Raw genomic sequence first — 15,688 nt, 5'->3', positions numbered from 1 at the left:
CGTTTGATCGGACATATATGAATTGAATTTTCGTACAATACGTTGCGATTGGACTGCGGATTTCGTATGCTTAGGAATAGATCACGGATTTGATTAATTTATGACAATATTGGGTATATGGAGATTTCAAAGTCGAATTTAAGCATGCAAGGAACAGATTTGTATCTGTGAGGTAATTTTTATTTTGCACGAAGATCCCCAGTCGACTTAACACAGAACGGTAAAAATATTACAAGAATTCAGAAACATTGTTGTGCTAGAACGATATCTATTGTACTCCATTTTCTTGTAACGTAGGCAGAGATTTTGTATTTTGGATAATGATTCTCAGTCTAATTATGATATCAATTGTTTTGCTTATAAATTGATTATTTCTGAAACAATTTTAAACGTAATATGATTTGAACATTGCTCAAGACGTCCAGGACTAGTCAGAAATGGATGTGAAGGGTCGGTCTCTCTCTTTGACGTTTTCTGGTCGTCTTGATCAATTTCTGGCAACACCGCCAGCCGAAACAGTGGCCTCGTTTCGCTGCAGGGATTGAAGGGGTAAGTTCATCAGGGAACCGGCTCGGTATCATGTAATGGGCCGTCGTGTTACAGCTGCTTATTTACACAAGGAACCTTCCAAGAGTACGGTAACATATGTGTTACCGGGGGAAGCCTCCGCGGAGGATTACTATTAGAGTAGACCTAACATTAATTCCGCGTGCGGTAGATTAGGACACTCGCTAGGTTTCCCCCCTGTCGCATATTTTCCCTTGCTACAACCACCAGGCATGTTGCTTATCTTCCCTGTTTATACAATGTTTCCTAACTACTGCAAGGTTGCTTCAATTGCCTTGTTTGTTCATGTATTCCGGAAAATTGATTCCTCGATAAAGATAATACGATAGCCAGTGATCCTTAAATTGATTGTTCAGCAGTTTTGCAATTATTTACTTTTAAATAAATACATAAGAAACGTTAAATACATAAGAAAACTGCACGTGAATAGATGGTAGAATTCTTTGAGTATTTCAAAAGTGATGTCTTATTACCACGCTTATATTAATTTGCCCTGTTGTTGTTGTATGCGTCAAATCTTGCAATCGAATTTTAAACCTCTTCCCATAGTCCAATCTTGCTGAAATTTTGTATACACACTTGCTTCCGATGACAATAAAAGTAGAAAATAAAATATATAAAAAAGCTTTTTGGAAACCACGCTTATATAACTTATATAATTTTTTCCTGGTTCTCCATAAAATACCGAATCCAGTTAGATGATTAATAATATTTTTCCCCAAAATTTTAAGCAATTAAAAATAAAAGTGTGGAGCGCCCAGGAAGATTACGTCAATATAGTTTAGCGCTCCACGCTTTTATTTTTATAGTCACCAATGTAATGATTTTATTTAAATTTAGATTTAATTCTTCTATCTATTCCGACACTAATTTTGTAACAGAAGAAATTTTGAATTGCTTGTTTAAAATTTTGGGGAAAAATATTATTAATCATTTAACTGAATTCGGTATTTTATGAAGAACCAGAAAAGAAATTATTTTCTCCTTTTTAGTGCATTTTAATAAGCGTAGTTTTGAGAAAGTTTATTAATATATTTTTTATTCTTTATTCTCTAGTGAGCAAAGAACAGTGTACAAAAATGATTGAATACTTTTAAATAATTTTGGAATAAGTGTTCTTATTATACAGGGTGGTCCACCTAAATGTCCAAGTTAGGACGTATTATAAAAAAAGAGCTGTAACTTGTCCTAGTTCCCAGAACCACCCTGTATACCATTACGAACTAAATAATTGATCAAACAATTTATGGACAAAACATATAAATCTCCACATTGTCGGATCGTTAATCAGACGCTAACCCTTTCTAACAACCGCGAAGACCAGAAAAATAGTTCTTCCTCGCGTGTCTCTCCAATTTTCAGCCCCTAAACCGGAAGCCATCGGCGTCGCAATAAATCACCCCGGCAAACATTCTCTAATAATACACTGTTTGCATAAGTGCAGGCCCGAAACGTCGCTCGCGACGGATTTGCATGGCACAATGGATTTACCTATACATCGGATTAATGATACACGAAGAGAGCTCGTTAGGTGTACCGAGATCGGGTCGACTGGCAACGCAGACTGTGCTTTTAATTAGGGGGTTAATGATTTATGATCGCGCGTCTATCGGGCTGGTATCACCTTGATTAATCATAATGGAACGCGTAGATTGTTATCCATCAGGCGACAGATGCGTCCGAAAGAACGCGATTATCGTTCCAGGAGAGGAGTCGATCTAGAAATCGATCTAGAGGTCTTTCAAGCATTCCTTGCACTAAAAATCACCTATAGAGAATATCTCAGAATTGTTAGTTTTTCACCCCATGTACTCTCATAGTTTTTTACTCGGGGTTCAATCTTCTCTTCAACCACAAATAAAAATTTATCGCTTACAAATTTTAATATCAAAAATTAAAAAAATTTTTTTTCAATAAATATTTATATTTTTTACTTCATAATATTCTAACTGGCATTCAAACGAATTCAAATACCTATAATAATATATTAGGTTGGCAACTAAGTTCGCGACCTCCACATTTTCTCAAACAAATTCACTTATACACTGCCGCTCAAAAGTATGTGGACACCACTTACCTTCTTCGTGAAATTTGTGATATATAATGTATTATTATTAGCAAACAATATTTATTGCTAAAGTCTATTATGAATATGTATGTAATGTATTCTAATAGTACCAAAATAAATGATTTAGTTATTCAATTTTCTTAAATAAATAAAAGAAAAACTATGGGATCGTGTAGATGGACAAGTCCGAAAACGATGTCCCAAATCTGAAGAACATTTGTGGGACATCTTAGAATCTGAGTGGAACCTTATTGAAAGTGAAGTAATCAAAAAAAGCATAAAACAAAAAATAAAATAAAAGCACGCGGTGGATATGTAGACGAAAAGGAAATATAATTATGTTTTATCATTATCGGTGAGATATTTAATAAATTATTATTAAAATATGTTCTCCAATACTTTACGAACTGAAATACATACAAGATAATCAAATTTATCAAAGATATCATAACTTTTTACAGGTAGTCATAAGAATTAAGGAAGTGTCCACATACTTTTGAGCGGCGCAGTGTATATATTAAAAAATAAGCAAGAGTATTTTATAGCAAATTAATCGCAAAGTTCAGAGCTTTCCAATGATATACAGTTCAAAAGGAATGGGGTTATAATGATACAATAAAAGAATTACGAAACAAAAGGTCGCGAATTTAGTTGCCATCCCATTAACATTATACCTTGAAATAACGCTGCAATAGTTTTGGCCACAAAAAAACAGGTTCCCAGCCCAGCCCAAGACGAATTCGATAAATAAGATCGAGATCGGGAGAAGGAAACGTGAGACACGCGCGTGTCGCTGAACAGATCTTAATGGCTCGAATAACTGGAGGGGTGGAGGGGACGCAGCGAGCGGAGAATAATACGGGCTAAGTAGATTACGACAGCCACGGTCAGACAACGCGTACTACCAAGTTCACTTGTTCAAAATGAAAGCCACATTGACACACTTTCCGTGCCGCTTCATTCATACGCACTCGACGAGGAGCGAGCACAATGGGAGCGTCCCGAGTCCTCGAAGCTCGTGCTCGTTTCGAAAAAAGGCTGCAAGTGTATTTCATTGAAACGAAGTCGGGAGAAAGCTGAAGGGTCCGGGACAGGTGTCTCGAGCTTCGATTTTTTTTTTCTCTCTCTCTCTCTCTCTCTCTCTCTCTCCTTTCCCTATTGAATATCGATACTCCCCTTCTCTATCCGGCTTGTTGACCCTCGATTTGTTTAGACGTCGATACTTCAGACGGAACGACTCGCTTCAGTTCCAAGCGAGAACCGACTGTTTAGCCCCCGCGATTTTTCTTTTTGTTCGCAACGTCGTCGCAATGGAAATCGAGCTTTGCGAACGAGTTCCTTGTCCTTTGACTTTGCCCGGAATACTCCGACGTCCTTTCATTCACTGGAATTTGCGAGACTCTTCAAGACTCTAGTCCGCTTAATACTGCTGACTCAGTTTTATGTTTAATTGGCAAACTGTCTCTTTTCATAATTTTGTATGGTGTCTGTCCGAAATGCGAGGAGAGCTTCTAATCTTTTCATCTTGTCTCCGAGCTGAGGAATTTTGGTTGGTCCGGGATGGGTCGTTCTTATTTTGGTTTTTGTAAAAGAATTTGTGAAAGAGTGAATATTCATACGGAGATCTCCAGTTTAATAATTAGTTGAAATTCATTTAAAGACCTTCAAGCTTTTTGCCAATGTTTGCAAATAAATCAATCGATAAAGTCGATAAAGTCGAGCATGTTGTTAAAAAAAAGGTGTACGTCGGTAAGTTTATACCGCGAACGGAACGCGAAAAGGAACTCTGAGAAAAAGCCAAGCTTTTTAGCAATGTTTGTATTTAAAGACCTTCTATCTAACGCGTGCATGCGCGTAGTAATTACGTGACAATTTTGATACTCTGGGTAAAAATAGACCAAGGCTTTGATTTTCACACAGAATTCATCAGTTTGGCCCACTGTGCGCCGTCGCCAACCTATTTCCATGCGTTTATCTATGCGTGTTTTCCGTTTTACCCTTTACAGAAGTGACATTAAACCTTTGCACTCGGAGCTATTTTAACTCGAAAATTAAACATTTCTTCCGACCTAGAGTGTTTCCAATTTTTTAAATATCATGGATATGAAATTGGTATAATACCTCGTACAATACCTAAATGTAATTGATTAGATACCGACATATCTCTAATAATGTAAACAATATTTTGAATAAACGTGCTAAGGGTTAAACTGGAATTCCTCGTGTTGAAGAGGAAATGCGGGGGTCCCGGCGACTTGAATCAGCCAGTAGACTTTCGCAGCCATTATTCCGTTCCGCGAGGCGAGCTCTCGATTTCCTGTTAGCCGTGGAAGCGTCCTCGTAGACGTCGCGTTTTCGCGAAAGCATTTCGATGCAGCCGAAAGGGGCGTATCCTCCCCGAAGATTTACTTCCGCCGGCGAAGTATACGCATTACCCGGGGCCAGGATTTATCGCGGCCTGTATACTGCTCGCCTCCATTGAATAATAGCGCATTCTACTACGGCCGGCGCGGTGAGCGTACGCCGAGGCCATGCTAATTCCCCGTGTAAATAAAGGACTTATCTCCGGGCCGCACTCGTTCTCCAGACGTTATGATATACTAACCTCATTAGCATGAGGCCCTGTCGAGAAGTATGGCTTCAATAACGGCGCCCGGTGTGCGCGCTGAACGCGAGATCGATGATGCGGTTGAAAGGCGACTTCCAGTTCTTGGTTTAATTCCGTTCACCGATCGGCTGTCAGTCCTTCCGTCGGGGATCGCGTGTTCGCGATACCTGCTATCCGTTAGAACGGGTCCGACTGACGGCTAACCAATTCCGGTTTTCGTCCCGCAACTTCTTTCGACCTTTTTCTAAACCCGCTTTCGGAAAAAGAACACTGCAAGAGACCGAGTCGGAGTTTCTGCAAAGTTTCGGGAAATATTGAATAGCGTTTGATCCAGTTATCCAGTTTTCGTGATTGAAAATGGCAGAGTTATTCATAGAGCAGCTAGCTAGCAGGCTATACCTTCGAAAAAGGAAACCGAGCATTGCTAAAAGCGGACGACAAGCTAGATAACCAGTGCGGTTATCTTCAAATCAGTTTAATTTAGGGAATATAGATCACCCGCACTCATCACCTAGTCATTTAGAGTGTCGAGAGAGACTCTGTTTCCCAAGATCGCTTCCAGTATTCTAGCCATTGTCCAGGACCACAGCGTTTAATCGCAAAATTCACATGTTCAAACAATAGGGTCGATTCACCAAAATCCTAAGACCTCGACGCATAAATCGATCGAACCGATCGAGTTCGGTGTCATCGTTAAACTTCAAACGAAACCGGAAGACGACTTATCAATCGCGTGTCCTGTCTGCTCTCTCTCGGACGCTTAGCCGTCAAAGCGGAAGGTTGCGCGTGCGACTGACACCGGCTGAAAGAGTTGACGCCGATCACGCCGGATAACGGAATGAACAGTTGGCGATAATGGGACGGGTAATAGCCCGGACGGCATTAATGCTCGATATACATACCGGGGAGAAGTTAACGGGACCTGTGACGCGGTGACAGACCCAGCTGCCGCGATAGCAGGCGGCAACTGCGCGCAATTATTAGTATATTACGCGATATGAATTCCGGCGCCTGGCTTCGGCTCATACTTTAACGGGACCGGGGACTCCTATGTTGCTTGGATGCGGGTCTTTATTTTGTTTGCCGTTTTCGCTTAGATTTAGTTATTGACGAGGGACCATTTTGGAATATACCGTAGGGGTCTTCCCCGTTCGATCATTCTGTTTTTTGGAATTTTAAGAGCTTGCGTGGGATGGTGCTTGGGCCCGAAGTATTAAGTATGAGGATTATACCAGATAGACGTTTTAGGTAGTGTCAGGATCAAGGTAAATTTTTATAGAGCCCAAAGACTTACGCACGACACTTTGGGTACAGTGTCAGGGTCAAGGTAAGTTTTGATAGAGCCGAAAGTGTTACGTATGATGAGGCTGTATTAACTGTTAGGCACTTTAGGTACAGTATCAGAGTCAAGGTAAAATTTGATAGAGTCCAAAGTATTAAGTATGAGGCTGTGTTCGCAGATGGAAATTTCAGGTATAGTGTCAGGATCAAGGTAAGCTTTTATAGAGCCCAAAGACACTGTGTTAACTGATAGACATTTTAGGTACAGTGTCAGAATCAAGGTAAGTTTTTAAAGAGCCCAAAGACTCTCAAGTATGATGCTGTGTTAACTGATAGACACTTTAGGTACAGTATCAAGGTCAAGGTAAAATTTGATAGAGTCCAAAGTATTAAGTATGAGGCTATCTACCTGGGATAAACACTGTAAGTACAGTGTTTAGGTACAGTATTTTCTACGAAAATTCTGGAGCTCAAAGTGCTAAGTATAAGGTTGTGTCCCTGATTAGCAGTTTAGGTACAGCGTTTAGGGTGATAAAACTTGTGAAGAAAAAAGTGTGGAGTATAAGGCTGCTCAGTGAGTAATGTCAACCGTTACTCAGTGTTCTAGGTAAATTGTTATGAAGCTCCGGGTATAAAGTACAAGGCTGTGTCTGATGGCGACGGAACAAAACAAGATTGGAAGAATACAAACAAGAAACACGTAATCGTATCGTATAGTATTCAGCACGGTTTTAGCTCTACTTCAAAAATGTATAAGCAGCCATTTGTCAGCTCGGCATCGAGGGCATGATTCGTTGCAAGACCAAGCTTCCGTTAGCGGATCCGCGCTAACAACAATTAGCCGTAGAACCCCGCGATCTTATTAATTACCTTGCCGCAAGGATCAGCGACGCGTGTCGCCGAAAGTTTGCCCACGCAAGGATAATTTTAATAAGATCCCGGGTAAGCGGCATCGAAGGCTCGACAAAGTTTCTCGCATGGAAGTGACGTCAAGGGAGAACGAGAGAGACAGAGAGAAAGAGTGTGGAACCATAAATTTGCTCAGATATCGGCGAACGGTGTCGGAACCTGCTCGAAAATTATGGCTTGCCGGAAAATGCGATAGATGATGCCGAAACGAAAACGAAGCGCACGGCCGAGCGTCGACCAATCCGGGGCTTCTTGTATAACTCGTGCGGCCAGTGATTGGAACGGGCGTGGGAGTATCGAATCGATTAGACCGCCGATCGATTGTCGCACAGGGCGCTCTCGTCTCGTCCCGGAAACTCTCGACTATTGCTCCACTTTCGAGCGGAGCCCGTGATTCCTTCGGCACCCCCCGCACACCCTTCTGCATCTTCTTCCACCCCCGCAAACCTTCCATCCACTATTTTCTGCATCCCTACGTATCGACAATATTCCATTCTTCTAAGAGATTGCTCGTTTGCGTCTCTCTAATTCCGTTCCTCCCCGCCCTTAATTAATCCTCGGAATAATGGATCGCGAGGAAAGCGGAAAACTCGGCTTGGTCGATGCACGGTTTTAAATTGGCAAGTTTATTTCGGATGTTGATAAAAATAGGCAGAAATAGTAACAGGATGTTCCTATAGGGTGTATTCATTATTCGAAGCTGTTTTTGGAAGGTAAAATACAAGTCTTGATTTAAAAAAGAACCTAGGGTCCGCGCTGTTCCTTAGATCGTGCAGTTGTACCCTTTCTTTTAAATTTCCCTTTAAATTCGATTGCTGTCACTTGCCATTTCATTGATCCATTTCCCACAAATACGCAACACTCACGGTCTAACGGTAACGAATTAATTGGTGAGTTGCGAGTTAGGTGACCATTACGCACTCCTCGTCGCTCTCCTAATTGTAAATCGCCTCGCTGGTCGAAGCTCGAATTACAATACTGGAATCGATCGTATCTTGAAAGCGCTTCACACCGTGAAGTGACGTTGTCGACGAGCATGCGATTGAGCCGGTTTAATTAATACACGGGGGCGCGATGAAAAGCGTAACAAATTTGTAGATTTCATTTAGTAATTACGTCCGGCCGGGCAGGAACCGGGTATTCAACATTGGCGGGAACTTGTTTAACAACCGCGCTCGGCCGGTTTACTCGAAAAGTATCGTTCGCATAGGTGTTCGATTTCCACTTGACGCGATTACGGCCGGTCCCGTGTTTTTCACCGTGAATTCTTAATGCGTCCGCGCGGCTCTCCCGACGCGATGCATCGAAAACAGCTCGTTCCCTATAATTGCCCGGGCAAACGTCGCTTAATTACCTCCTCGACCGGCGTTTAAAACGCGTTTACATAATGCAAACGTTCCGGCTTGCACGCGCACGCGCGCGATCTCTGTTCCGATACTCGGTCGAGCGTGAAAAGTGATTCCCAGGGTTTTCAGCGAAACAAGAAACGCCGCAGAAATATCAATAGACCGGCCAGCCAAAGAAACCAATTCACGAGAAGCAACGGGTAACGCGTTCGCTCGCCTCACTCTCGACAAATACGCGCCGTGTATTTAACCGGCAACGGAAGAATATATTCTGCTCGTTACATATGCTAATCCAAGGTTATTACGTTTTACCCGAAGCTCATCAAGAAATTAATGGACGGATGTTTGGTGGGAACAAAGGAATGTTTCTTCGGCAGAGAGTTTCGGGATATCGAGTGCTCGCCATTTTCGAGCTTCGCGGTGTCGGAAATGGAGACTTCCCAAAGGAGAATTTTCAATTTTAAATTCATTCGTTGTAGCTTTAATCGCGGAGAATATGTAGACAGCGAATCTTTATGCAAAATCAAAATTTTTTCGACCTGAATTGGAACAAACTGGAGTGATATGGAAATTTATTTTCTCTCTTAATATGTACAATAGGTTGAAAATAATATAAAAGAATTTTTGAATGTTTCCGATGTTTCAAATTACAGCTACTCATTTTTGTCACAAATGCATAAAATTCGCTGTCTAATGATATGTCTTGTATAAGGTGTAGAACCAGAACTATTAGCTTTGGTGACGATTGGAGACGCGTGGAAGAAGTGAGGAATGGCCTAAGATTGTAGTTGATCACTCCCAGTTCGTTGTCTAAAATGTTCAAACATCATCCGATTGTTCGGTTTCAATTTTAACAGGAAGGATTCTCTATGAACATTCAATCAATTTAAACTTTGGAGGATTTAAACGATGCGTGTCATTATGTATTTTTAATAAATTCAATAAAACTAAACCACGTTAAATATCATTTTTCTAGAATTAAATGTGTTAACAAGATGGGTTATCTGGATCCTCTGAGAGTGTTCTTAGAGCATGAACATCCAATTACGGTCTAATATTCTGGATACTTCGGAGAATGAAAACGATCAGCTTTATCGAGGATTAGAGACTTTCGGGACAAGCGATCAGATTCGTTGTTTGAAAATTTAATGGGATGTTCGAGTAATAAATTACGTCATATATCATTTTTCTAGGTTTCAATTAACAGGAAGGATTGCCTGAACCTCTGAGTAATGGATTAGCATGACCATCCAATTAAGAAGTGCGTAAAATGTTCTTATAAATTACTGGAGGCATCCGACTGCATCAGGAAGCGATACAGACGTCCAATTAACACTTTCATCGCATTGTATGATTTTCAATGGAGAATTGCGATAATTCGGATGATTCCAAACGAATCTGAATATCCAGATTACTATCTATAACGGGGGGAACGTTTCTCAAGATCGTTTGAATCCTTTCATTAAGAGATTAGCCGGGACACCTAATTGACATTTGTATTAAACTCTCAACTTGCAACGAAGATCACTATCACACCGGGAATTTACTAAATTTTATTTATACAAAACAACATAAAACATAGTAATGTCTTATTTTAGAGTATTTAATATTTCATGTGTGCGGTTGATGTGCATCTATGATGCGTAGAAGAAATCTAATTACAAGATGAAGAAATAGCAAGCTTTTTAATTGCTCGAGGAAACACGAGGATAATTGCTATTATTCATTCTGAAAGAATTCATCTGTTATTCTTACAATAATGCAAGAACGACTCAAACAAACAGCTAGCTTTCATGCCATTGGTATATCGAACGTTACGTTAGCCAAATGGAAAAATAAATATTAATGCTGCACTTTCATTTTGAAGGACACCGATAAGAATATGTCCCGTAAGCAGTAAATATTTCTTCGATAAAGAAGCTCAACGTTATCGCAGAGAAACAATTTACTTGGCCACGTTGCCAATTATTTCTATCCATATATATTCGATTTCTGCGTGAAAAATAAGTTCAAGGAGAAACTAAGGCCATGTATATATATATATTAATTTAATACGAGAATAATAAATAATCTTTAATACGAGAGAATACAATATAGTACCTGATACGAGCACGAACAAATAAATTGATACAACAATTTCCCAGAAAACCTATCTTCACGATTTCAGTAATCGTGAAAGACAAGACGCGAAATGGGTGTGACTCGTGTAGTTAAGCAATTTTTCTCCAAATTCACGTTGCGAAGAGTATCGAAAAGAGATGCTAGGCGAAACTGCAGTCGGGATGCACGTAACGAGGAAAATCGGTATAGTAACGCGTCGTGCACGCTGGCTGCGGTAATATCCCGGTAATGGACACCAGCGCGAGCAACCTTGAAGAGATAAATTTCGCGATAACGCCGATAATTAACGCCGGTAATGGCCGTTATTATCCCAGGTATAAGGGAAAAACGTTCCAGAAACGCATGCAAATTTTGTACGCCGGCGAACGTGTTAATCGCGGCCGCGTGCTCGCCTACAACTTTTGCCGTTCGTCTGCGATGACGATGACGATGGAACCATACTCGCGGTTACGTAATTCGATCCTCCCGCGATCGCGAAAAGAACAGTCACGTAATTGAGGAAACGGCCGACACGCTGTGTTCCCCCAACGTTGTTCCACACGACTTCCTCCACGTGGAAAGAACTCGATTCGCCCGATAAATCTTCCAGCAACGCATTGTGTTCCTAACTGGACCAAACTCGAACTTTAACCCTTAGCACTCGAGTGGTGACTCAGACTCGCCACTACAAATTGCTGTAACATTATTCAAAATATTGTTCAGACCTCATTTATTTTTTTTAATTTAGTATCTAATCAATTGCTAAAATGTTTAATTTTCGAGTTAAAGTAGCTCCGAGTGCAAAGGGTTAAGATTGCTAGTCTTTTATAGAATTGTAAAAATTACTAGGTCGTTTGGAAAGAGTCATTTCGATTTTTTAAAGGAAAATGAAAGCCAATTTTTTACCATTGACATTTTGTTCTATGATCTCTAGCGATTTTTCAGGCAACTTAATCATCCCATGCCTCATGCTCGTCGAATTTCTATTTTTTATTAGCAAAAGATTGAGCTGTATGACTTTTTACGACTTTATTTTTTGATATGAAATTTGCAGCGCATAAAAAATGTTGAGAACACTACATCCTTTCCTTTCCTGAAACAGCACACAATTTTTTCTTTCGTGCACTGCATTTTTATAGTCGATTTTAATAGAATTTAATTCACTTCGTGATTGTAGAAAAAATTGATATCCAAGTTCGGTAGAGAAACTTGACTGTCAATGTGTTAATTGCTACACTCAAGGACGATTCAGAGCGCAGCCAACAGCGTCTCAACAAGTTTACCTAATTGTTTAGTAAATAATACTTTCTTTTTTTGCAGGATGACGCGTTCCATGTTCCATTGTTTCCAACGAGAGATAACCCAATGACCCAAATAACGCTCGGACCTTAAAGGAAAATCCAAATTGGACGATACCGCGAGCACCAGAGACGGCAATGGCGTGACGCGGACGATAATTGCGACGGCAATTAACGGCGAAGTGTCACGCCGTAAAAAATAAACAACGTAGATGGGCACGAAATGCCAGACGAATTGCCGACCCAGAAGGGCTCCGTAAATAACAACTTTCTAGTTGATTATCTCGTAATTTTCGCAATTGAAACCGCGGCTGTTATTAGATGACGTGAGACGCGACGATCGCTTCTACTGCCCAACAGGATTACCAACAACGCAATAATCGTGATAATGTATTGGTGTGTATCTAATATTGCATAACCCCGTCCCGCTGCAATGGTAACACGCCGTTTCAAGGTGTTTATTACTGTCGTGAAACGCAGACACGCCCGCGAGCATCATCCGTAACTCCGTTCGCGAGATATCCTCTGCCGCTTCCAGCTCTCCACTTTTACTTCGGCGAGAGCACTCGAGTGGCGAATCAGAGTCACCACTAAAAATTGCTGTACCATTATTCCAAATATTGTTTAGATTATTGAATATGTCGGTATCTAACCAATAGACTGCGGATGTTAATGCAAAATAAAAACTGTGTGCATCGATTGCAGGAATTGAAACCGAATTTCTTCCCTTAATGATTTTAGTAGGGGAGTAATCACATATCGACATCTTCAATTGTTAAAATTTTTCAACAATTCTGAATTTCATCTACTCAATTATGCTATAAATGCGTAAAGATCTTCCAGTCTACTAATCAATTACTAAACATTTAAGGAGTACATATAATATAGAAAAAGTTACGAAGAAATGGGAATTCGCCTGGAACTCGACGAAGCGTTCAAGAAAAACCGATTGTTTGGACAGGAAAAAATATCCCGTTAATTTTGAAGATGCCCGGCGATTTCGCGAATGTCTCGCGAGCACATAGGCGATGCAGTTCTAAGAATGAGAGTAACAGATTGCCGGTGGAGAAATTGATCGTTGGACGTAGCAAGGTTCTGAGCATACGGTCCCGCGATGGAATCGGCTTCGGAAGCGTGCAAACGGTCTCGCGAGACCGAGCGTTTTGCAAGCGTAATTGGCGGGTCGGATCGGGCTGAGAGATTGCATTGTGGGTCGAACGGGCGCGTAAACAAAGATCAGCTTTCCTCTCGGCGCCGTTTCGCAACGGGGGCCTTTGGTTTCGGCTATCGACAGAGGCGATCGGTGCTCGCGATATCGATCCGCGCGCCTAGGGATTCCGCGGTTCGCACGTTTGCGAAATCGGCGCGGCGCGCGGCGGGCTCAGCTGCCGTGCGCGCGATATATTTAAGCGACAGAGAGACGGGTCTATTGGTAAACGGACCGGAATCTGGGCCAGTTACAACACCTGTCGTCGAACACGACCCGGTCGAAACCTTTTGCTAAGCCGAGTGCCAAATTTCCCGTCGCCAAAACCGCGATTCCGCGGCGCGGCGCACCTCTACGCTGATATTTGGCACGGGATTCGCGATTTTAGATCAGCCCGCCACCGTGCAAAATAACCGTGTCGGGTGTAATCTGATTACACGACCATTGAAATGTAACTGCAATTCGAGTACGGATCGCTCGGATGTCTAGAATCGTTGATTACATCCGGATTACGTAAATATCAGCGAGTTGGCTGCAATTAACGAAGCTACGCACAAACAACTTGCAAACGAATCAACTATTTGTTACATTTTAGTAACGAGCAGTCACGTCGTCGAATTATTTTGCTTAACTTTCAAAGTAACGGTTGGTTTATTCCTGAACAATATTTAATTCTCCTGTAAATATTCGGAGAGTCATTGCTAGACTGTGAATCTTTATGCAAAATAAAAAATGTTCGCATTGTTTGCAGGACATGCAATTGTCCTATTAAGCTGAAACTAATACATTGAAGTCCTTAAATATTTTTAACATGTCCACTGCTTTAAATTGTACGTGCCCATTTTCATCGTAAATGCATAGAATCCGCAGTTAGTCATTATCGTCCTTACAACATTCGCGATACACGACTAGGACAAACATCAATGGAAATTGTGATGTCCATCTAAATTGTAATAAATATATTTACAAATTGGAAATACGAATGAATATTGTACCAGTATCGAGATCTTATCAAACACATTCACAAAGAAATAGTAGTAATGAAATATAAATATAGCAGACTATTCTATCGTAAAACAACAGAATTGTTTAAAAGAAAATTCCTTGTGGTCAAGCAGAATTATCTTGGCCCTTCTATTTTGTGTAAAACGTTGAGCGAGGTAATCCCAGTAATGTTTCCTACAATGTTGGTGAAATTTAGAATTATTGATTGATAACCATGATAAAAGAGACACGAGTTAAAGAGCCACGTAAAATTCATATTGAAAAATGGTCAGCTTCGCAGAGAAACGTCTCCAAGTCCTTCCCAACTTTCTGTCGAGTGCCAGCAGAAAATTTACACGGGACACGTATCAAAAATATCACGCGACTCGATGCACATTGTACGTACCTCTTGCTCGATAACGTTGTGGGACGCGCACTGATTTAATGGCACAACAGTGACGCAGCCTGGCGAAGAACGATCCGCTCGCGAACAATGTGCACAGCGCGCGATACAAATTACAACTGTCAACGGAGACACTCGTAAAGCACCGATGACGATCCGATCTTCACGCCTACTCGGCCATAAGTCAATATTTACGATGCGGTTAATGCGAGAGGGTTGAAATGCGTACCGCTGCGTCAGGCAGACAGAAAATTTTTGTTCGACAGCTCCGAACTGGAAGATTCAGCCTCCTATTTACCATAAACTCATCAATCTTCCGACTTCATAAATTCTCCTATATAGTGTGTTCCTTCAAACCGAGAAATAAACTGTTTGCGTGGGAACGTAAAAGACTGAGGTGACTATAAACGTCCCTTACCGGAGCTTCGTTAACGAAGACGAGAGAGAAACGAATTCAGGACCGATATCCTATGAATCGGAGTATAAAGTCCTCGAACGTTGGCAACCGATGATCATTTTATTTTTCCTGGCTTGGAATTATTTTCAGACCCAGTTACGGATATTGCTTTCAATTCTGTTCAGAAGTGCAATTTTTGTGGAAACGTTGGTCATTTATCTAATGATTCGGAGCATAGGATCCTCGAGCGTTGGCAGCTGTGCATCAAGTCAACATCGAAATCGTTTGGTGACAGACGGAGACAATATTGTTAATTTCTTCTTCATTTTGAATTATAATATTTTGAAGTTACAGATATTTTACCGGATTGTGTCCAGAGGTACAATTGCGACATTTCTGTGGAATCTACATAAATAAACTAACGGGAGCGTTGGTTAGTTGCCTGACGATTAGGCGCATAAAATCCTTGAATGTTCGTAAATGTGGATCATTTCGTATTGAAACGGTAAGTGAACTGTTT

At 41.0% G+C, this 15,688-nt stretch overlaps 2 protein-coding genes across 8 annotated transcripts in view; one reads left to right on the top strand and one right to left on the bottom strand.

The window, feature by feature from the left end:
* The window catches only part of LOC143210500 (uncharacterized), a 151,006-nt gene that overhangs the window by 133,539 nt on the left and 1,779 nt on the right, over window positions 1-15,688 (bottom strand). The gene's annotated exons all lie outside the window — the stretch shown is intronic.
* The window catches only part of LOC143210554 (uncharacterized), a 66,668-nt gene continuing 52,506 nt past the window's right edge, over window positions 1,527-15,688 (top strand). For all 5 annotated transcript variants that reach the window (XR_013009285.1, XR_013009284.1, XR_013009281.1 and 2 more), the window contains exon 1: window positions 1,527-15,673. Coding sequence is in view for 1 of the 5 variants with exons in the window: in XM_076427510.1 (XP_076283625.1) it covers window positions 15,639-15,673 (35 nt within the window). In the remaining 4 variants the exon portion in view is untranslated. The remainder of the gene's footprint in view (window positions 15,674-15,688) is intronic.

This window comes from Lasioglossum baleicum, chromosome 1, assembly GCF_051020765.1.
Source record: "Lasioglossum baleicum chromosome 1, iyLasBale1, whole genome shotgun sequence".
In the NCBI taxonomy this organism is placed as follows: domain Eukaryota; kingdom Metazoa; phylum Arthropoda; class Insecta; order Hymenoptera; family Halictidae; genus Lasioglossum; species Lasioglossum baleicum.
Note: the sequence above shows the minus strand (reverse complement) of the source record. Positions and strands in the feature narration are given on the sequence as shown.